Below are 23,380 nucleotides of genomic sequence, written 5' to 3' on the forward strand. Positions count from 1 at the left end.
TATATTTAATACCTCTTCACAGTGTCCTGAAACAGAATGTCTGTCATTATGTTTCTATATTTAATACCAGTGTCCTGAAACAGAATGTCTGTCATTAGGGTTCTATATTTAATACCTCTTCACAGTGTCCTGAAACAGAATGTCTGTCATTATGTTTCTATATTTAATACCAGTGTCCTGAAACAGAATGTCTGTCATTAGGGTTCTATATTTAATACCAGTGTCCTGAAACAGAATGTCTGTCACTATGTTTCTATATTTAATACCAGTGTCCTGAAACAGAATGTCTGTCATTATGTTTCTATATTTAATACCTCTTCACAGTGTCCTGGAACAGAATGCCTGTCACTATGTTTCTATATTTAATACCAGTGTCCTGAAACAGAATGTCTGTCATTATGTTTCTATATTTAATACCAGTGTCCTGAAACAGAATGTCTGTCATTATGTTTCTATATTTAATACCTCTTCACAGTGTCCTGAAACAGAATGTCTGTCATTATGTTTCTATATTTAATACCAGTGTCCTGAAACAGAATGTCTGTCATTAGGGTTCTATATTTAATACCAGTGTCCTGAAACAGAATGTCTGTCACTATGTTTCTATATTTAATACCAGTGTCCTGAAACAGAATGCCTGTCATTATGTTGCTATATTTAATACCAGTGTCCTGAAACAGAATGTCTGTCATTATGTTTCTATATTTAATACCAGTGTCCTGAAACAGAATGTCTGTCATTATGTTTCTATATTTAATACCAGTGTCCTGAAACAGAATGCCTGTCATTATGTTTCTATATTTAATACCAGTGTCCTGAAACAGAATGTCTGTCATTATGTTTCTATATTTAATACCAGTGTCCTGAAACAGACTGCCTGTCATTATGTTTCTATATTTAATACCAGTGTCCTGAAACAGAATGTCTGTCATTATGTTTCTATATTTAATACCAGTGTCCTGAAACAGAATGTCTGTCATTATGTTTCAATATTTAATACCAGTGTCCTGAAACAGAATGTCTGTCATTATGTTTCTATATTTAATACCAGTGTCCTGAAACAGAATGCCTGTCATTATGTTTCTATATTTAATACCAGTGTCCTGAAACAGAATGTCTGTCATTATGTTTCTATATTTAATACCAGTGTCCTGAAACAGAATGTCTGTCATTATGTTTCTATATTTAATACCAGTGTCCTGAAACAGAATGTCTGTCATTATGTTTCTATATTTAATACCAGTGTCCTGAAACAGAATGTCTGTCATTATGTTTCTATATTTAATACCAGTGTCCTGAAACAGAATGTCTGTCATTATGTTTCTATATTTAATACCAGTGTCCTGAAACAGAATGTCTGTCATTATGTTTCTATATTTAATACCAGTGTCCTGAAACAGAATGTCTGTCATTATGTTTCTATATTTAATACCTCTTCACAGTGTACTGAAACAGAATGTCTGTCATTATGTTTCTATATTTAATACCAGTGTCCTGAAACAGAATGCCTGTCATTATGTTTCTATATTTAATACCAGTGTCCTGAAACAGAATGCCTGTCATTATGTTTCTATATTTAATACCAGTGTCCTGAAACAGAATGTCTGTCATTATGTTTCTATATTTAATACCAGTGTCCTGAAACAGAATGTCTGTCATTATGTTTCTATATTTAATACCAGTGTCCTGAAACAGAATGTCAGTCATTATGTTTCTATATTGAATACCTCTTCACAGTGTCCTGAAACAGAATGTCTGTCATTATGTTTCTATATTTAATACCAGTGTCCTGAAACAGAATGCCTGTCATTATGTTTCTATATTTAATACCAGTGTCCTGAAACAGAATGCCTGTCATTATGTTTCTATATTTAATACCAGTGTCCTGAAACAGAATGCCTGTCATTATGTTTCTATATTTAATACCAGTGTCCTGAAACAGAATGTCTGTCATTATGTTTCAATATTTAATACCAGTGTCCTGAAACAGAATGTCTGTCATTATGTTTCTATATTTAATACCAGTGTCCTGAAACAGAATGCCTGTCATTATGTTTCTATATTTAATACCAGTGTCCTGAAACAGAATGTCTGTCATTATGTTTCTATATTTAATACCAGTGTCCTGAAACAGAATGTCTGTCATTATGTTTCTATATTTAATACCAGTGTCCTGAAACAGAATGTCTGTCATTATGTTTCTATATTTAATACCAGTGTCCTGAAACAGAATGTCTGTCATTATGTTTCTATATTTAATACCAGTGTCCTGAAACAGAATGTCTGTCATTAGGGTTCTATATTTAATACCAGTGTCCTGAAACAGAATGTCTGTCACTATGTTTCTATATTTAATACCAGTGTCCTGAAACAGAATGTCTGTCATTATGTTTCTATATTTAATACCAGTGTCCTGAAACAGAATGCCTGTCATTATGTTTCTATATTTAATACCAGTGTCCTGAAACAGAATGTCTGTCATTAGGGTTCTATATTTAATACCAGTGTCCTGAAACAGAATGTCTGTCACTATGTTTCTATATTTAATACCAGTGTCCTGAAACAGAATGTCTGTCATTATGTTTCTATATTTAATACCAGTGTCCTGAAACAGAATGCCTGTCATTATGTTTCTATATTTAATACCAGTGTCCTGAAACAGAATGTCTGTCATTATGTTTCTATATTTAATACCAGTGTCCTGAAACAGAATGTCTGTCATTATGTTTCTATATTTAATACCAGTGTCCTGAAACAGAATGCCTGTCATTATGTTTCTATATTTAATACCAGTGTCCTGAAACAGAATGTCTGTCATTATGTTTCTATATTTAATACCAGTGTCCTGAAACAGAATGTCTGTCATTAGGGTTCTATATTTAATACCAGTGTCCTGAAACAGAATGCCTGTCATTATGTTTCTATATTTAATACCAGTGTCCTGAAACAGAATGTCTGTCATTATGTTTCTATATTTAATACCAGTGTCCTGAAACAGAATGCCTGTCATTATGTTTCTATATTTAATACCAGTGTCCTGAAACAGAATGTCTGTCATTATGTTTCTATATTTAATACCAGTGTCCTGAAACAGAATGTCTGTCATTATGGTTCTATATTTAATACCAGTGACCTGAAACAGAATGTCTGTCATTATATTTCTATATTTAATACCAGTGTCCTGAAACAGAATGTCTGTCACTATGTTTCTATATTTAATACCAGTGTCCTGAAACAGAATGCCTGTCATTATGTTCCTGTCCAGCATGCTACTGTCCAATGTCTTCCAGGAACAAACATCGTCCATAATGGTGTGATTCTATATCCTCAGCCACTAGATATAAAAACCGAATGTTGACGAAGCGCTGCCCATCTCATTAAACTCTATGAAGTCAATCAATGCGTGATGTCATACACATTAGCTAAAGTAATGCATGTCTGGCGTCCCTCCTAAATACCACCCTTCCCCCAGCTTGCCTATCCCTTGTTAATACTTTACTGGTCTCTGGTGATGTGTTCCAAATGACACCCTATTCCCTATCTAGTGCACTTATTTTGGGGCCCATAGAGCTCTGGTCAAAAAGTAGTGCACTAGATCGTAGAGAATAGGGTGTCATTTGGAATGCGAGACTAGTAGGGCAGGTGACCTCGTAACTCAGTCCCACTGTAACGTAGAGCAGGGTTGGGGCAATGCATTTAACAGGCTCCTGTGTGTGTGTGTGTGTGTGTGTGTCCTGTGCTTTAGAATACATCCTAAGATGTGTATAACTGTCAAATAAATCCCGAATCTAGAGTATTAGACGTGTTTTCAGATAATAACTTTGACACCTAACGTAGCCACTTCATATGCACACTCAGTGCCATAGGGCTCTGGTCAAAAGTAGTGCACTAGATAGGGAATAGGGTTCTATAGAGCTGTGGTCTAAAGTAGTGCACTATATATAGGGAATAGGGTTCTATAGGGCTCTGGTCTAAAGTAGTGCACTATATATAGGGAATAGGGTTCTATAGGCCTCTGGTCTAAAGTAGTGCACTATATATAGGGAATAGGGTTCTATAGAGCTGTGGTCTAAAGTAGTGCACTATATATAGGGAATAGGGTTCTATAGGGCTCTGGTCTAAAGTAGTGCATTATATATAGGGAATAGGGTTCTATAGGGCTCTGGTCTAAAGTAGTGCACTATATATAGGGAATAGGGTTCTATAGGGCTCTGGTCTAAAGTAGTGCACTATATATAGGGAATAGGGTTCTATAGGGCTCTGGTCTAAAGTAGTGCACTATATATAGGGAATAGGGTTCTATAGGGCTCTGGTCTAAAGTAGTGCACTATATATAGGGAATATGGTTCTATAGGGCTCTGGTCTAAAGTAGTGCACTATATATAGAGAATAGGGTTCTATAGGGCTCTGGTCTAAAGTAGTGCACTATATATAGGGAATAGGGTTCTATAGGGCTCTGGTCTAAAGTAGTGCACTATATATAGGGAATAGGGTTCTATAGGGCTCTGGTCTAAAGTAGTGCACTATATATAGGGAATAGGGTTCTATAGGGCTCTGGTCTAAAGTAGTGCACTATATATAGGGAATAGGGTTCTATAGGGCTCTGGGCTAAAGTAGTGCACTATATATAGGGAATAGGGTTCTATAGGGCTCTGGTCTAAAGTAGTGCACTATATATAGGGAATAGGGTTCTATAGTGCTCTGGTCTAAAGTAGTGCACTATATATAGGGAATAGGGTTCTATAGGGCTCTGGTCTAAAGTAGTGCACTATATATAGGGAATAGGGTTCTATAGGGCTCTGGTCTAAAGTAGTGCACTATATATAGGGAATAGGGTTCTATAGGACTCTGGTCTAAAGTAGTGCACTATATATAGGGAATAGGGTTCTATAGGGCTCTGGTCTAAAGTAGTGCACTATATATAGGGAATAGGGTTCTATAGGGCTCTGGTTTAAAGTAGTGCACTATATATAGGGAATAGGGTTCTATATGGCTCTGGTCTAAAGTAGTGCACTATATAAAGGGAATAGGGTTCTATAGGGCTCTGGTCTAAAGTAGTGCACTATATATAGGGAATATGGTTCTATAGGGCTCTGGTCTAAAGTAGTGCACTATATATAGAGAATAGGGTTCTATAGGGCTCTGGTCTAAAGTAGTGCACTATATATAGGGAATAGGGTTCTATAGGGCTCTGGTCTAAAGTAGTGCACTATATATAGGGAATAGGGTTCTATAGGGCTCTGGTCTAAAGTAGTGCACTATATATAGGGAATAGGGTTCTATAGGGCTCTGGTCTAAAGTAGTGCACTATATATAGGGAATAGGGTTCTATAGGGCTCTGGGCTAAAGTAGTGCACTATATATAGGGAAATGGGTTCTATAGGGCTCTGGTCTAAAGTAGTGCACTATATATAGGGAATAGGGTTCTATAGTGCTCTGGTCTAAAGTAGTGCACTATATATAGGGAATAGGGTTCTATAGGGCTCTGGTCTAAAGTAGTGCACTATATATAGGGAATAGGGTTCTATAGGGCTCTGGTCTAAAGTAGTGCACTATATATAGGGAATAGGGTTCTATAGGGCTCTGGTCTAAAGTAGTGCACTATATATAGGGAATAGGGTTCTATAGGACTCTGGTCTAAAGTAGTGCACTATATATAGGGAATAGGGTTCTATAGGGCTCTGGTCTAAAGTAGTGCACTATATATAGGGAATAGGGTTCTATAGGGCTCTGGTTTAAAGTAGTGCACTATATATAGGGAATAGGGTTCTATATGGCTCTGGTCTAAAGTAGTGCACTATATATAGGAAATAGGGTTCTATAGGGCTCTGGTCTAAAGTAGTGCACTATATATAGGGTATAGGGTTCTATAGGGCTCTGGTCTAAAGTAGTGCACTATATATAGGGAATAGGGTTCTATAGGGCTCTGGTCTAAAGTAGTGCACTATATATAGGGAATAGGGTTCTATAGGGCTCTGGTCTAAAGTAGTGCACTATATATAGGGAATAGGGTTCTATAGGTCTCTGGTCTAAAGTAGTGCACTATATATAGGGAATAGGGTTCTATAGGGCTCTGGTCTAAAGTAGTGCACTATATATAGGGAATAGGGTTCAATAGGGCTCTGGTCTAAAGTAGTGCACTATATATAGGGAATATGGTTCTATAGGGCTCTGGTCTAAAGTAGTGCACTATATATAGGGAATAGGGTTCTATAGGTCTCTGGTCTAAAGTAGTGCACTATATATAGGGAATAGGGTTCTATAGGTCTCTGGTCTAAAGTAGTGCACTATATATAGGGAATAGGGTTCTATAGGGCTCTGGTCTAAAGTAGTGCACTATATATAGGGAATAGGGTTCTATAGGGCTCTGGTGTAAAGTAGTGCATTACATATAGGGAATAGGGTTCTATATGGCTCTGGTCTAAAGTAGTGCACTATATATAGGGAATAGGGTTCTATAGGGATCTGGTCTAAAGTAGTGCACTATATATAGGGAATAGGGTTCTATAGGGCTCTGGTCTAAAGTAGTGCACTATATATAGGGAATAGGGTTCTATAGGGCTCTGGTCTAAAGTAGTGCACTATATATAGGGAATAGGGTTCTATAGGGCTCTGGTCTAAAGTAGTGCACTATATATAGGGAATAGGGTTCTATAGGGCTCTGGTGTAAAGTAGTGCACTATATATAGGGAATAGGGTTCTATAGGGCTCTGGTCTAAAGTAGTGCACTATATATAGGGAATAGGGTTCTATAGGGCTCTGGTCTAAAGTAGTGCACTATATATAGGGAATAGGGTTCTATAGGGCTCTGGTGTAAAGTAGTGCACTATATATACTGTATCGACCAATTAACAACAAGTTGTGACGATAAAATAAAAGATATTCTCAGAAAGTGAATATGAAAACTGTTTACTCACATGAGGTCTAGAATTGTCTTGAATTAGGAGGAACCCAGGGCCAACCGCACCAGCATATGGTATCACAAGGGGTCTGAGGATCTCATCTCATCTCGCTACCTAATGGCTGTCAGGCTACCTCTGGCGAGCACATGGAGAGCTGTGCGGCCCTCCAAAGAAATGCCACCCCACACCATGACTGACCCATCTCCAAACCGGTCATGCTGGAGGATGTTGCAGGCAGCAGAACGTTCTCCACGGCGTCTCCAGACTCTGTCACGTCTGTCACATATGCTCATTGTGAACCTGCTTTCATCTGTGAAGAGCACAGGGCGCCAGTGGCGAATTTGCCGATCTTGGTGTTCTCTGGCAAATGCCAAACGTCCTGCACGGTGTTGGGCTGTAAGCCCAACCCCCACCTGTGGACGTCGGGCCCTCATACCACCCTCATGGAGTCTGTTTCTGACCGTTTGAGCAGACACATGCACATTTGTGGCCTGCTGGACGTCATTTTGCAGGGCTCTGGCAGTGCTCCTACTGCTCCTCCTTGTACAAAGATGGAGGTAGCGGTCCTGCTGCTAGGTTGTTGCCCTCCTACAGCCTCCTCCACGTCTCCTGATGTACTGGCCTGTCTCCTGGTAGCGCCTCCATGCTCTGGACACTACGCTGACAGACACAGCAAACCTTCTTGCCACAGCTCGCATTGATGTGCCATCCTGGATGAGCTGCACTACCTGAGCCACTTGTGTGGGTTGTAGACTCCGTCTCATGCTACCACTAGAGTGACAGCACCGCCAGCATTCAAAAGTGACCAAAACATCAGCCAGGAAGCATAGGAACTGAGAAGTGGTCTGTGGTCCCCACCTGCAGAACCACTCCTTTATTGGGGGTGTCTTCTTAATTGCCTATAATTTCCATCTGTTGTCTATTCCATTTGCACAACAGCATGTGACATTTATTGTCAACCAGTGTTGCTTCCTAAGTGGACAGTTTGATTTCACAGAAGTGTGATTGACTTGGAGTTACATTGTGTTGTTTAAGTGTTCCCTTTATTTTTTTGAGCAGTGTATATACGTATCATCATAGCCATTTTATCGACTGCATGTTGGAGAGGCTGTATGTATAATCCCTCTGTTGGTCATTCAGGATTAGAGGTACTGGAGCATGGCCCATTCAGGATTAGAGGTACTGGAGCATGGCCCATTCAGGATTAGAGGTACTGGAGCGTGGCCCATTCAGGATTAGAGGTACTGGAGGATGGCCCATTCAGGATTAGAGGTACTGGAGCGTGGCCCATTCAGGATTAGAGGTACTGGAGCATGGCCCATTCAGGATTAGAGGTACTGGAGCGTGGCCCATTCAGGATTAGAGGTACTGGAGGATGGCCCATTCAGGATTAGAGGTACTGGAGCGTGGCCCATTCAGGATTAGAGGTACTGGAGCGTGGCCCATTCAGGATTAGAGGTACTGGAGCATGGCCCATTCAGGATTAGAGGTACTGGAGCGTGGCCCATTCAGGATTCTAGGTACTGAAGCATGGCCCATTCAGGATTAGAGGTACTGGAGCATGGCCCATTCAGGTTTAGAGGTACTGAAGGATGGCCCATTTGGGATTAGAGGTAGAGTAGCATGGCCAATTTGGGATTAGAGGAACTGGAGTGTGGCCCATTTGGGATTAGAGGTACTGGAGCATGGCCCATTCAGGATTAGAGGTAGAGTAGCATCGCCCATTCAGAATCAGTGTGAGCTGGCAGAAGCTGGTTAACAAGGTGGTGGGGTGACAAGGACACAAAAGCACCCTGAAATGCCACGCGGCACAGAGAGAGAGATATACATAGACCCACACACTGGGTATAAATAGCTCTCTTTTCTCACCCCCTCCTTCTCTCTCTCTCTCTCTATCTCTCTCTGTTTCTCTCTTGTATTTGGAGGGCTGTGGCATGTGGAGACTCGTTGTAGAGGAGAAGCCATGAAGTGAGTTCAGAGGTCTTTCATTGACATTCTCATCTATATCCTCTGTCTCCTGTGTCCATAATGCCACCGAAGGCTTGCTGAGGAGGAGCGGAATCTTCTGGAGACAGATAGGAGCTCTCTCTCTCTCTCTCTCTCTCTCTCTCTCTCTCTCTCTCTCTCTCTCTCTCTCTCTCTCTCTCTCTCTCTCTCTCTCTCTCTCTCTCTCTCTCTCTCTCTCTCTCTCTCTCTCTCTCTCTCTCTCTCTCTCTCTCTCTCTCTCTCTCTCTCTCTCTCTCTCTCTCTCTCTCTCTCTCTCTCTCTCTCTCTCTCTCTCTCTCTCTCTCTCTCTCTCTCCTGATAATTCCATGAGGAGTTGTGTTAGTAAAGTCAGGGTGTAAGTAGATCAGGGAAGTCAGTAGAGTGCTATTGATTAGTTCTATAGCAGCAGCAGAGGAACACTGGTCTGGTCTGGTCTCGTAGTCAGGGCCAGTGTCATAGCAAAAATAAATTGCCATGGGTCAGAATGCTTATTTAGTTTTCCCTTTCTCACACACACACACACACACACACACACACACACACACACACACACACACACACACACACACACACACACACACACACACACACACACACACACACACACACACACACACACACACACACTGGTTTTGGCCAGTCAGGAGTGAGGTAATGAGGTGGAACATGGCTCTGTTTCTCTCATGGTTCAGCGCTCTTTATTCTCTCCTGATGTGGAGTACAGAGGTCAGCCAGGGAACAAACTGACACCTTCCCTTTAACAACAAGATAGAGGTCAGCCAGGAAACAAACTGACACCTTCCCTTTAACTACAAGATAGAGGTCAGCCAGGGAACAAACTGACACCTTCCCTTTAACAACAAGATAGAGGTCAGGCAGGGAACAAACTCACACCTTCCCTTTAACAACAAGATAGAGGTCAGGCAGGGAACAAACTCACACCTTCCCTTTAACTACAAGATAGAGGTCAGCCAGGGAATAAACTCACACCTTCCCTTTAACAACAAGATAGAGGTCAGCCAGGGAACAAACTGACACCTTCCCTTTAACAACAAGATAGAGGTCAGCCAGGAAACAAACTCACACCTTCCCTTTAACTACAAGATAGAGGTCAGCCAGGAAACAAACTCACACCTTCCCTTTAACAACAACTGGTAACTGGTAGTGGTAAGTGGTAACTGGTAGTGGTAAGTGGGAGCTGGTAACTGGTCGTGGTAACTGGTAAATTGTAACTGGTAGTGGTAACTAATAACTGGTAGTGGTAAGGGAGCTGGTTAGTGGTAGCTGGTTACTGGGAATGGGTAACTGGTAGTGTTAACTGGTAACTGGTAGTGGGAACTAATAACTGGTAGTGGTAAGGGAGCTGGTTAGTGGTAGCTGGTTACTGGGAATGGGTAACTGGTAGTGTTAACTGGTAACTGGTATCTGGTAACTGGGAGTGGTAACTGGTAACCTGGTAACTGGTAACTGCTAACTGGTAGTGGTAACTGGTAGTGGTAGCTGGTAGTGGTAATCATATCCTCTAACTGGTTCAATACTTCTCCCAGTGGGAAGAGGAAGAGGGATACTCTTAAGCTTTTAAAGAATAGTTTAATACACCAGCTGTTCCTATGTCCTACAGGCCAGCTCATGATTTTGGATGTCCTCATCAATTGATTTATTCTGGCTTTTTCATGGTTCGAATCGCAAAAAAAGATTGAGAGACTAGATTACACTAGCACCATCTAGTGGACAATATAATACATTACACTAGCACCATCTACTGGACAATATAATACATTACACTAGCAGCATCTAGTGGACAATATAGTACATTACACCACCACCATCTAGTGGACAATATAATACATTACACTCGGAACATCTAGTGGACAATATAATACATTACACTCGGAACATCTAGTGGACAATATAATACATTACACTCGGAACATCTAGTGGACAATATAGTACATTACATAAGCAGCATATAGTGGACAATATAATACATTACACTAGCACCATCTAGTGGACAATATAATACATTACACTAGCACCATCTAGTGGACAATATAGTACATTACACTAGCAGCATCTAGTGGACAATATAATACATTACACTAGCACCATCTAGTGGACAATATAATACATGACATCATTTTGTATTGCGTTATCCATTCCAGGCAATTGCAATATCACAGACGGACAGGGATCAGAGTCGACCCTGGCACCTCAAGACCCTGGCACCTCAAGGCCCCCCACCTCAAGGCCCCCACCTCAAGGTCTCCACCTCAAGGCCCCCCACCTCAAGGCCTCCACCTCAAGTCCCCCACCTCAAGGCCCCCACCTCAAGGCCCCCACCTCAAGGCCCCCCACCTCAAGGCCTCCACCTCAAGTCCCCCACCTCAAGGCCGCCCACCTCAAGGCCCCCCACCTCAAGGCCCCCACCTCAAGGCCCCCACCTCAAGGCCCCCCACCTCAAGGCCCCCCACCTCAAGGCCCCCCACCTCAAGGCCCCCCCACAGCAGCCTTTTTTTCCCCCTTGAGTCCCGCAGGTAAATATTCATCCAAACCCCCCCCCCCCATTTAGACCGACCCACTGTGCTAAAGATGGGCCAGCTGTCTCTGTCTAATATTCATGTTCCCCGTCCTCCTAGTTTTCTTGTCCTAAACCTTTAACAATTTTACAGACATTGTGGAGAGGGCTGTAAACGTGGAGTGGAAGTTGCCTTAACCTTTGCTCCCTCAATGAGACTGTTTTATTGGTGCTCTAAACACTGACTGTCTTCTGATTGGTGGTTTGACCTTCTGAAAGGAGGACGGTCATCTTCTAGTCACTTCGTAGGTGATTTAGGAACTTCTTTCATGACTCTGCTCATTGAGTGAACTCCAAAACAACTGTCTCTACCACAACAGATGGTTTGATTATCTGTGCATTTGTGTTTGTTAGTCATTGGAGCTACAAACATCAGCAATTTGCTGCACATTCTAGAACGCATGCAACTCTGTGTGTGACCAATAAACTTGGATTTGAACTCCTCTCTCTCCCCTCTCCCCCGCCTATCTCCCCTCCCTCCTCTCTCCCTCCTCTATCCCCCTTCTCTCCCCTCTCACCTCTCCCCCTACTCCCCCCTCTCTCTCCCCTCTCACCTCTCCCCCTCCTCCCCCCTCTCTCTCCCCTCTCACCCTCCTCTCTCCCCCTTCTCCCCCCTCTCTCTCCCATCTCACCTCTCCCCCTCCTCCCCCTCTCTCTCCCCTCTCACCTCTCCCCCTCCTCCCCCCTCTCTCTCCCCTCTCACCTCTCCCCCTCCTCTCTCCCCCTTCTCCCCTCTCACCTCTCCCCCTCCTCTATCCCCTCTCCCCCCTCTCTCCTCTCTCCCCTCTCCCCCTTCTCCCCCCTCTCTCTCCTCTCCCCTCTCCCCCTTCTCCCCCTCTCTCTCTCCTCTCTCCTCTTTCCCCTCCCCCTGGGCCAGATGGTGTCTCTATAGGTCTTCTAATGAATATTAAAATAAGGGGCCTGTGGAACAACAAGGGGCCCATAAAAAGATACCAGAGACAGAGCAAAGATCGGTGTGTGACAGGAAAATGGTGGGGGAAGAGTGTTCTGGGTTATAGGAGACTGTGTATTCTGGGTTATAAGAGACTGTGTTCTGGGTTATAGGAGGCCGTGTGTTCTGGGTTATAGGAGACTGTGTTCTGGGTTATAAGAGACTGTGTTCTGGGTTATAGGAGACTGTGTTCTGGGTTATAGGAGACTGTGTGTTCTGGGTTATAGGAGACTGTGTGTTCTGGGTTATAGGAGACTGTGTTCTGGGTTATAGGAGACTGTGTGTTCTGGGTTATAGGAGACTGTGTGTTCTGGGTTATAGGAGACTGTGTGTTCTGGGTTATAGGAGAGAGAGAGAGAAGTGGAAGGAATGAGAGAGACAGAGAGAGACAGTAGGGACATGATATGAATGAGAGGAGACAAGAGGAGTGAGAGAGAGACCAACAGCAGGGAGTGAGGGGTGATAAGATAGTTAGGTAAGACTGACTATAGTAGGTTAATTCTTACTGGCAGTGGGCCCATCTCTAAAGCTGCTCCCCTGGAGGTCTCCGCTCAGCCCCCACCACTGGCTTAGACCCTTTAATGCACTGCCAAGCACCCCGGACTGGGTAGCAGATGGGGGGAGGAGCACCCCGGACTGGGCAGCCAGAGCAGTGGAGGAGCACCCCGGACTGGGTAGCAGATGGGCGGAGGAGCACCCCGGACTGGGCAGCCAGAGCAGTGGAGGAGCACCCCGGACTGGGCAGCAGATGGGGGGAGGAGAACCCCGGACTGGGCAGCCAGAGCAGTGGAGGAGCACCCCGGACTGGGTAGCAGATGGGGGGAGGAGCACCCCGGACTGGGCAGCAGATGGGGGGAGGAGCACCCCGGACTGGGCAGCCAGAGCAGTGGAGGAGCACCCTGGACTGGGCAGCAGATGGGGGGAGGAGCACCCCGGACTGGGCAGCCAGAGCAGAGGAGGAGCACCCCGGTCTGGGCAGCAGATGGGGGGAGGAGAACCCCGGACTGGGCAGCCAGAGCAGTGGAGGAGCACCCCGGACTGGGCAGCAGATGGGGGGAGGAGCACCCCGGACTGGGCAGCCAGAGCAGTGGAGGAGCACCCCGGACTGGGCAGCCAGAGCAGTGGAGGAGCACCCCGGACTGGGCAGCCAGAGCAGTGGAGGAGCACCCCGGACTGGGCAGCCAGAGCAGTGGAGGAGCACCCCGGACTGGGCAGCCAGAGCAGTGGAGGAGCACCCCGGACTGGGCAGCCAGAGCAGAGGAGGAGCACCCCGGACTGGGCAGCCAGAGCAGTGGAGGAGTGATACTTTATTTGTGTCGTCTCACACAAATGATTTAGATACGTCTAGTACCCATCTAAAGACTCAAACTGTTTCCTTTATCAAGAATCAACGACAGCTGGCAACAAACCAAAAAAAAACGCGTATCTTACATTTGCGTTGGATGAAAGTGGATTTAAGCAGAGTTACAATTTGTTGACGAATAGATGTAAATATCAATCTGCTGATAGTTGTATCTGCACAGATCTGCAGGGGCCTAGGTAACTGTTTTACAAGGGTATCCATCCAGCTGGCTGGGAGTGTAACCTAGCTCTAGTCCCCCTGCGGGGGGCTTCTTAATTCAGGATAGATGCAGCCGTCGAGCGGAAGAGAGTCAAAGCTCTGGTACGAGTGGAACATTGGTATACTGTCAAGCAGACTTAAAAGGGGATGCGCAATTATCTGAGCTGATGTGAACTGAGAATATGATGATGGCTATTTATAGCTAAAACCAGCACTTAGTCCATAAGCTGGAGGGCATGTGAGAATCTACCAGGAAGAATGAGTGAGAATATAAAAAATAACTTGTTTTTGGCACAAATACACACCATCTCTGACCTCTCTGCTGTCACATATACACACCATCTCTGACCTCTCTGATGTCACACATACACACCATCTCTGACCTCTCTGATGTCACACACACCATCTCAGGCTGCTCTATCCAACTCTGACCTCTCTGTTGGTTGTCTGCGACAGAGGCATCTGCCGCGGTACTCAGTGTAATGGCACGTTTCCAATCTTTAACATCGTTTAGGTTGCTGTTAATTAAGATTGTTTTGTTTTGGTTCTTGTATGGGACGAGGGTGTACAGGTGTTTTTGGTGTGTGCGTATGTGTGTGCGTGTGCGTGTGTGAGTGTGTGTGTGTGTGTACACACTAAAACAAATGCTGGGTTAAAGAACAACCCAATTTGGCTTCTTTGGTAACCCAGCTCTTGGTAAATATTAGACAGAACACACGCTGGGTTATTTGGACTCAGCCAGTCGGGTTGCGTGAATAACCCAAACATGGGTTACTTCAACCATCAGTCAGGTACTATTTACTTTCATAATGAGTTGATCAGCCCCAATAACCCAGCACTAATAACCCAGCACTAATAACCCAGCACTAATAACCCAGCACTAATAACCCAGCACTAATAACCCAGCACTAATAACCCAGCACTAATAACCCAGCACTAATAACCCAGCACTAATAACCCAGCACTAATAACCCAGCACTAATAACCCAGCACCAATAACCCAGCACCAATAACCCAGCACCAATAACCCAGCACTAATAACCCAGCACTAATAACCCAGCACTAATAACCCAGCACTAATAACCCAGCACTAATAACCCAGCACTAATAACCCAGCACCAATAACCCAGCACCAATAACCCAGCACCAATAACCCAGCACCAATAACCCAGCAATAATAACCCAGCACTAATAACCCAGCACTAATAACCCAGCACTAATAACCCAGCACTAATAACCCAGCACTAATAACCCAGCACTAATAACCCAGCACCAATAACCCAGCACCAATAACCCAGCACCAATAACCCAGCACCAATAACCCAGCACCAATAACCCAGCACCAATAACCCAGCACTAATAACCCAGCACTAATAACCCAGCACTAATAACCCAGCACTAATAACCCAGCACTAATAACCCAGCACTAATAACCCAGCACCAACTGATCAGCTGGGTCTTTTTTAATGTAATTCAAAGGATGTGGCTTTCAAATATATCTTATTGGCCACCAATGAGATGTTTACATACTTCCAATTAAAACGTTCCTTAATTTTTTGGGGGGTATTTTACACATTCTCCTTGAATATTAAGATTGTTTATGACATATTATATATAATACATTGATGTTTTGGAATGATATTGATAGACATGTGGAATTATATTAACTCTCACGGGTGGCCAAAAACAACTATATTAAGGCCACGCCCCCTACTAATCTACGCCTCCAGTCTTCTGATCTGACCCCACTGGGTCATATCCCAACAACCCAGCACCACTAATAACCAAGCCTCAACAACCCAGCACCACCAAGAACCCAGCCCCAACAACTCATCCCCAACAACCCAGCACCACTAATAACCAAGCCTCAACAACCCAGCACCAACAACTCATCCCCAACAACCCAGCACCACTAATAACCAAGCCTCAACAACCCAGCACCACCAAGAACCCAGCCCCAACAACCCAACCCCAAAAACTCATCCCCAACAACCCAGCACCACCAATAACCCAGCCCCAAAAACTCATCCCCAACAACCCAGCACCACCAATAACCCAGCCCCAATAACCCAGCACCACCAATAACCCAGCCCCAACAACCCAGCACCACCAATAACCCAGCCCCAACAACCCAGCCCCAAAAACCCAGCACCACCAATAACCCAGCCCCAACTACCCAGCCCCAATGACCCAGCCCTAATAACCAAGCCCCAACAACCCAGCCCCAACAACCCAGCCCCAATGACCCAGCCCCAACACCCAGCCCCAACACCCAGTCCCAACACCCAGCACCAACACCCAGCACCAACAACCCAGCACCAACGCCCTAGTGTTTGTGGGAGTACAGTACGTAAACGGGTCCCCCCTCATTCTAAGACTCAAAACTCAGTTGGCATTAACAAGGAACTCCTGGGGGAGAGGAGTGTGTGTGTGTGTGTGTGTGTGTGTGTGTGTGTGTGTGTGTGTGTGTGTGTGTGTGTGTGTGTGTGTGTGTGTGTGTGTGTGTGTGTGTGTGTGTGTGTGTGTGTGCGTGCAAGTGTGTGCAAGTGTGTGCAAGTGTGTGCAAGTGTGTGCAAGTGTGTGTGTGTGCGTCTCTTTGTGTGTGTGTGTGTGTGTGCGTCTCTTTGTGTGTGTGCGTCTCTTCGTGTGTGTGTGTGTGTGCGTCTCTTCGTGTGTGTGTGTGTGTGTGCGTCTCTTCGTGTGTGTGTGTGTGTGTGCGTCTCTTCGTGTGTGTGTGTGTGTGTGCGTCTCTTTGTGCACGTGTGTCTAGGCTCAGCAACACAAGACAAAACTTGGACAGCCGTTTCGCTCAGGGGGTTTGTCCTTGTCTGACAATAGAGAGGGGCGTTCTAAAGGAGGGAAGGATAAAGCAGCGGATTGGCTACCAGGCTCAGGGTGCATGCAAGGCTCCTTGTGTCCAACCTACTTAGGGGCTAACCAGTCATTCTGTCACTGAGCTAGCTAGGCTAACGAGGACTAAACACCGTGACTCTTTAACTCTACCACAGACTATTGCAGACCACTACAAAACAGACAAGACAGAGACAGCCAAAAGACGACTACTACTGACCTCTGTAGATTGGGAAAAGATTTTGGTCATTTTTCGCCAAAACTGTTATTGACAGCGACTAGGAGCCCAAGACGTTATGATTCTGTAATTCTACGACAGACCAGTTAGACCCAGACAGAGAATACAAACACAACTAGACCTGTAGAGGTTTGAGTAGGTAGCCTACAACTAGATTGTACATTATTTCACAGACACTTTTATCCAGAACCACTAGACACTTTTCTTGATCTCTCTCTTTTTTTTGGGGGGGGGGGGGGGGGGGGGGGTTGATTCCAGTCCACAGAGTATAAAATAGTAACTTTTGGTTGGACGTTTATTCTCGTCTCTACCTCTCCTCCTTGTAATGGTCTCAGTGTAAACATGGTGGTGTACTTGAGGAAAAACATTCGCTCTCTGCTCTCCGTCTTCAAGAAGAAAGGTGAGTGAAGATGGGAGTTATGTTTTCGCTGATCTGGAAGATTGTGTGTTTTATGTTCGATGACTTGTTTGGTTAATAGGCTCTTTGGTGTAGTCTTGTGTCTGATTGAGGAGCAACTTGTTGTGGATGTTTGAGAGGCTCTACACTACCTGTTTATAGACATGAGATCAAACAGGGTGGATGTTTGAGAGATCAGATATGTCTTGAATCCTCTTTCATGTTATCAGTGTAGAAACAGAAAGATGGTGACAGAGGAATGGTGAAAGATGGTGACAGAGGACTGGTGAAAGACTAGAAACAGAAAGATGGTGACAGAGGACTGGTGAAAGACTAGAAACAGAAAGATGGTGACAGGGGACTGGTGAAAGACTAGAAACAGAAAGATGGTGACAGAGAACTGATGAAAGACTAGAAACAGAAAGATGGTGACAGAGGACTGGTGAAAGATGGTGACAGAGGACTGGTGAAAGATGGTGACAGAGGACTGGTGAAAGACTAGAAACAGAAAGATGGTGACAGAGGACTGGTGAAAGACTAGAAACAGAAAGATGGTGACAGAGGACTGGTGAAAGATGGTGACAGAGGACTGGTGAAAGACTAGAAACAGAAAGATGGTGACAGAGAACTGGTGAAAGATGGTGACAGAGGACTGGTGAAAGATGGTGACAGAGGACTGGTGAAAGACTAGAAACAGAAAGATGGTGACAGAGGACTGGTGAAAGATGGTGACAGAGGACTGATGAAAGACTAGAAACAGAAAGATGGTGACAGAGGACTGGTGAAAGATGGTGACAGAGGACTGGTGAAAGACTAGAAACAGAAAGATGGTGACAGAGAACTGGTGAAAGATGGTGACAGAGGACTGGTGAAAGATGGTGACAGAGGACTGGTGAAAGATGGTGACAGAGGACTGGTGAAAGAATAGAAACAGAAAGATGGTGACAGAGAACTGGTGAAAGATGGTGACAGAGGACTGGTGAAAGATGGTGACAGAGGACTAGTGAAAGACTAGAAACAGAAAGATGGTGACAGAGGACTGGTGAAAGACTAGAAACAGAAAGATGGTAACAGAGGACTGGTGAAAGATGGTAACAGAGGACTGGTGAAAGATGGTGACAGAGGACTGGTGAAAGACTAGAAACAGAAAGATGGTGACAGAGAACTGACGAAAGATGGTAACAGAGGACTGGTGAAAGACTAGAAACAGAAAGATGGTGACAGAGGACTGGTGAAAGATGGTGACAGAGGACTGGTGAAAGACTAGAAACAGAAAGATGGTGACAGAGAACTGATGAAAGATGGTGACAGAGGACTGGTGAAAGACTAGAAACAGAAAGATGGTGACAGAGGACTGGTGAAAGATGGTGACAGAGGACGACTGGTGAAAGACTAGAAACAGAAAGATGGTGACAGAGGACTGGTGAAAGATGGTGACAGAGGACTGGTGAAAGATGGTGACAGAGGACTAACTGAACTAAAAGGTCACAAAGGGTTGTTCCCTTTCTGTCTTTTGTCCCAGAACAGCCCTCAGTCTTCGCTATTCTAACCTCTCTGTCTCCTCACTACTCTAACCTCTCTGTCTCCCCACTACTCTAACCTCTCAGTCTCCTCACTACTCTAACCTCTCTGTCTCCTCACTACTCTACCCTCTCTGTCTCCTCACTTCTCTAACCTCTCTGTCTCCCCACTACTCTAACCTCTCTGTCTCCCCACTACTCTAACCTCTCAGTCTCCTCACTACTCTAACCTCTCTGTCTCCTCACTACTCTACCCTCTCTGTCTCCTCACTTCTCTAACCTCTCTGTCTCCCCACTACTCTAACCTCTCTGTCTCCTCACTACTCTAACCTCTCTGTCTCCTCGCTACTCTAACCTCTCTGTCTCCCCACTACTCTAACCTCTCTGTCTCCTCACTACTCTAACCTCTCTGTCTCCCCACTACTCTAACCTCTCTGTCTCCTCACTACTCTAACCTCTCTGTCTCCTCACTACTCTAACCTCTCTGTCTCCCCACTACTCTAACCTCTCTGTCTCCTCACTACTCTAACCTCTCTGTCTCCCCACTACTCTAACCTCTCTGTCTCCCCACTACTCTAACCTCTCTGTCTCCCCACTACTCTAACCTCTCTGTCTCCTCACTACTCTAACCTCTCTGTCTCCTCACTACTCTAACCTCTCTGTCTCCTCACTACTCTAACCTCTCTGTCTCCTCACTACTCTAACCTCTGTCTCCTCACTACTCTAACCTCTCTGTCTCCTCACTACTCTACCCTCTCTGTCTCCTCACTACTCTAACCTCTCTGTCTCCTCACTACTCTAACCTCTCTGTCTCCTCACTACTCTAACCTCTCTGTCTCCTCACTACTCTAACCTCTCTGTCTCCTCACTACTCTACCCTCTCTGTCTCCTCACTACTCTACCCTCTCTGTCTCCTCACTACTCCAACCTCTCTGTCTCCTCACTACTCTAACCTCTCTGTCTCCTCACTACTCTAACCTCTCTGTCTCCTCACTACTCTAACCTCTCTGTCTCCTCACTACTCTAACCTCTGTCTCCTCGCTACTCTAACCTCTCTGTCTCCTCGCTACTCTAACCTCTCTGTCTCCTCGCTACTCTAACCTCTCTGTCTCCTCGCTACTCTAACCTCTCTGTCTCCCCACTACTCTAACCTCTCTGTCTCCTCACTACTCTAACCTCTCTGTCTCCTCACTACTCTAACCTCTCTGTCTCCTTACTATTCTAACCTCTCTGTCTCCTCACTACTCTAACCTCTCAGTCTCCTCACTACTCTAACCTCTCTGTCTCCTCATTACTCTAACCTCTCTGTCTCCTCACTACTCTAACCTCTCTGTCTCCTCGCTACTCTAACCTCTCTGTTGAGTTCCCTGGCCACTTAGGAAGGCAGCAGCATGTTTATCTTGGAACCATACCAAGGCTACATCCCAAATTACATCCCATTCCCTATGTAGTGCACTACTTTTGACCAGGGTGCCTATGTGTTCTAGTGCACTTTAAAGAGAATAGGGTGCAATTTGGGATGCCTCGCCCATATGGACTACCTAGGGTGAGAAAAGGCTGGGGATTAAACAATCTGGGGTTAGCCCTCCGGGGTGGCTAAGGCGGGACGTCTGCCTAGCAGACTGTCACACACAAACACGCACACACCGCTCGTAAGTTCACTTGGCAGCTTGTGCCCCAAACAGAGCATTGAGTGTGTGGAGAGACGCAAATGATACACACATACCAAGAGAGACTGGTGATGGGACAGGGAGACTGGTGGGAGACTGGTGGTGGGACAGAGAGACTGGTGGTGGGACAGAGAGACTGGTGGTGGGACAGAGAGACTGGTGGTTGGACAGAGAGACTGGTGGTGGGACAGAGAGACTGGTGGTGGGACAGAGAGACTGGTGGTGGGACAGAGAGACACAAATTAAATAAATCAAATCGTTATTAATCAGAGACAGAGAGACAGAGAGACAGAGAGACAGAGAGACAGACAGACAGACAGACAGACAGAGGCTAAAGGGTCAGGAAAGGTGAAAAGGGGAGCAGAAGGACAGACAGCAGGAGATAATGTGGTATTGGATGGAAGACCAGAAAGGGGAGTCAGTGTACTCTGATTAAGGGTCAGGATGTTCTAGAGCTGTAATGCCTTCATTAGTACCGTACACAGTGTTGCTAGGTACTGGAATACATTCTAAAGCCCCGGGTGCCAGTCACTGAGCAGCTACTCCAGTCTGTAGGGTGTCCTGTATGTAAGCACACTACCAGAACCTCTACCATCTGATCCTCAGTCACAACCCTTTATCATGTCAGCATTTTACAACATCTCCTAGGTACTGGTTTTCATCCTGGATTAAACTCTCTCCCTCCCTCCCTCCCTCCCTCCCTCCCTCCCTCCCTCCCTCCCTCCCTCCCTCCCTCCCTCCCTCCCTCCCTCCCTCCCTCCCTCCCTCCCTCTCCCCCTCTCTCTCCTTACTCTCTCTCCCTCCCTCCCTCCCTCTCTCCCCTTCCCCCCTCCCTCTCCCTCCCTCCCTCCCTCCCTCCCTCCCTCCCTCCCTCCCTCCCTCCCTCTCCCTCCCTCTCTCCCTCCCTCTCCCTCTCTCCCTTACTCTCTCTCCCTCCCTCCCTCCCTCTCTCCCCTTCCCCCCTCCCTCCCTCCCTCCCTCCCTCCCTCTCCCTCTCTCCCTCCCTCTCCCTCTCTCCCTCCCTCTCCCTCTCTCCCTCTCTCCCTCTCTCCCTCCCTCCCTCCCTCCCTCTCTCCCCTTGCCCCCCTCCCTCCCTCCCTCCCTCCCCTCCCTCCCTCCCTCCCTCCCTCCCCCTCCCTCCCTCCCTCCCTCCCTCCCTCCCTCCCTCCCTCCCTCCCTTTCTCCCCTTCACCCCTCCCCCCCTCCCTCCCTTTCTCCCCTTCACCCCTCCCTCCCTCCCCCTCCCTCTCGCCCTTCCCTCCCTCCCTCCCTCCCTCCCTCCCCCTCCCTCTCAACCCTTCCCTCCCTCCCTCCCTCCCTCCCCTCTCTCTAGCTGGTCCTAAGTGTCTGGATGAACAGAAGAAGTTGACAGTTCACTACACAGCCTCCTCACACTACCAGGAGAATGTGTTCATCGAGGGCAACCGCCCTCAGTACCTGGAAGACCTGCACACTGAGGCACAGGAGGGGTTAAAGATACTACAACAAGAAGGTAGTGACACTACACACTACACACTACACACTACACACTGCACACTGCACACTACACACTACACACTGCACACTGCACACTGCACACTGCACACTACACACACTGCACACTACACACACTGCACACTACACACTGCACACTACACACACTGCACACTGCACACTGCACACTGCACACTACACACTACATACTACACACTACACACTACACACAATGCACACTACACACTGCACACTACACACTGCACACTACATACTACACACTACACACTACACACACTGCACACTACACACACTGCACACTACACACTGCACATTAAACACTGCACACTACACACTACATACTACACACTACACACTGCACACTGCACACTACACACTGAGGCACGGGAGGGGTTAAAGATACTGCAACAAGAAGGTAGTGACACTACACACAACACACTACACACTACACACTGCACACTGCACACTGCACACTGCACACTGCACACTGCACACTGCACACTACACACTGAGGCACGGGAGGGGTTAAAGATACTGCAACAAGAAGGTAGTGACACTACACAAAACACACTACACACACTACACACTACACACTACACTGCACACTACACACTGCACACTGCACACTACACACACTGCACACAACACACTGCAAAAAACACACTACACAAAACACACAACACACTCACAAAACACACTACACAAAACACACAACACACAACACACTACACAAAACACACTACACAAAACACACAACACACAACACACTACACACTGCACACTACACACAGAGGCACGGGAGGGGTTAAACACACTACACACTACACACTACACACTACACAGAACACATAACACACTACACAGAACACACTACACAGAACACACTACACAGAACACACTACACACTACACACTACACAGAACACACTACACAGAACACACTACACAGAACACACTACACAGAACACACTACGACACACTACACACTACACCCTGCATGACACACACTCAATAGACACTAATGGAAGAAGGGGTATTTAGATCTCAGAGCTGTAGGGAATATCTGAAAAACCATCTTTGTCCCTCCTACAGAACACAACAAAGGAGTGGACTTTCAGGAGGACCATAGTGACGCAGTAAGTAGTGGCGTCATTTGAAACCATACGGCTGGTACTGGTCCACTGAGAACTAGGAGCAAGGAGCAGACAACTTCTGCAGTGATTGAAAACTTTGTCC

At 45.9% G+C, this 23,380-nt stretch overlaps 1 protein-coding gene across 2 annotated transcripts in view; it reads left to right on the plus strand.

Annotated features, from left to right (window-relative positions):
- LOC139392338 (NHS-like protein 3) overlaps nt 1-23,380 on the plus strand; it is an 85,157-nt gene that overhangs the window by 50,820 nt on the left and 10,957 nt on the right. Inside the window, exons 1-3 of one of the 2 annotated variants that reach the window (XM_071140255.1) lie at nt 17,341-17,464; nt 21,985-22,143; nt 23,237-23,280. In XM_071140255.1, coding sequence (XP_070996356.1) covers nt 17,407-17,464; nt 21,985-22,143; nt 23,237-23,280 — 261 coding nt within the window. In that variant the 5' untranslated portion in view covers nt 17,341-17,406. Of the gene's footprint in view, nt 1-17,340; nt 17,465-21,984; nt 22,144-23,236; nt 23,281-23,380 lie in introns of those variants that run through there. The other variant, XM_071140254.1, reaches the window with a different exon arrangement.

The sequence above is a fragment of the Oncorhynchus clarkii genome, chromosome 32 (genome assembly GCF_045791955.1).
Source record: "Oncorhynchus clarkii lewisi isolate Uvic-CL-2024 chromosome 32, UVic_Ocla_1.0, whole genome shotgun sequence".
Classification (NCBI taxonomy): Eukaryota; Metazoa; Chordata; class Actinopteri; order Salmoniformes; family Salmonidae; genus Oncorhynchus; species Oncorhynchus clarkii.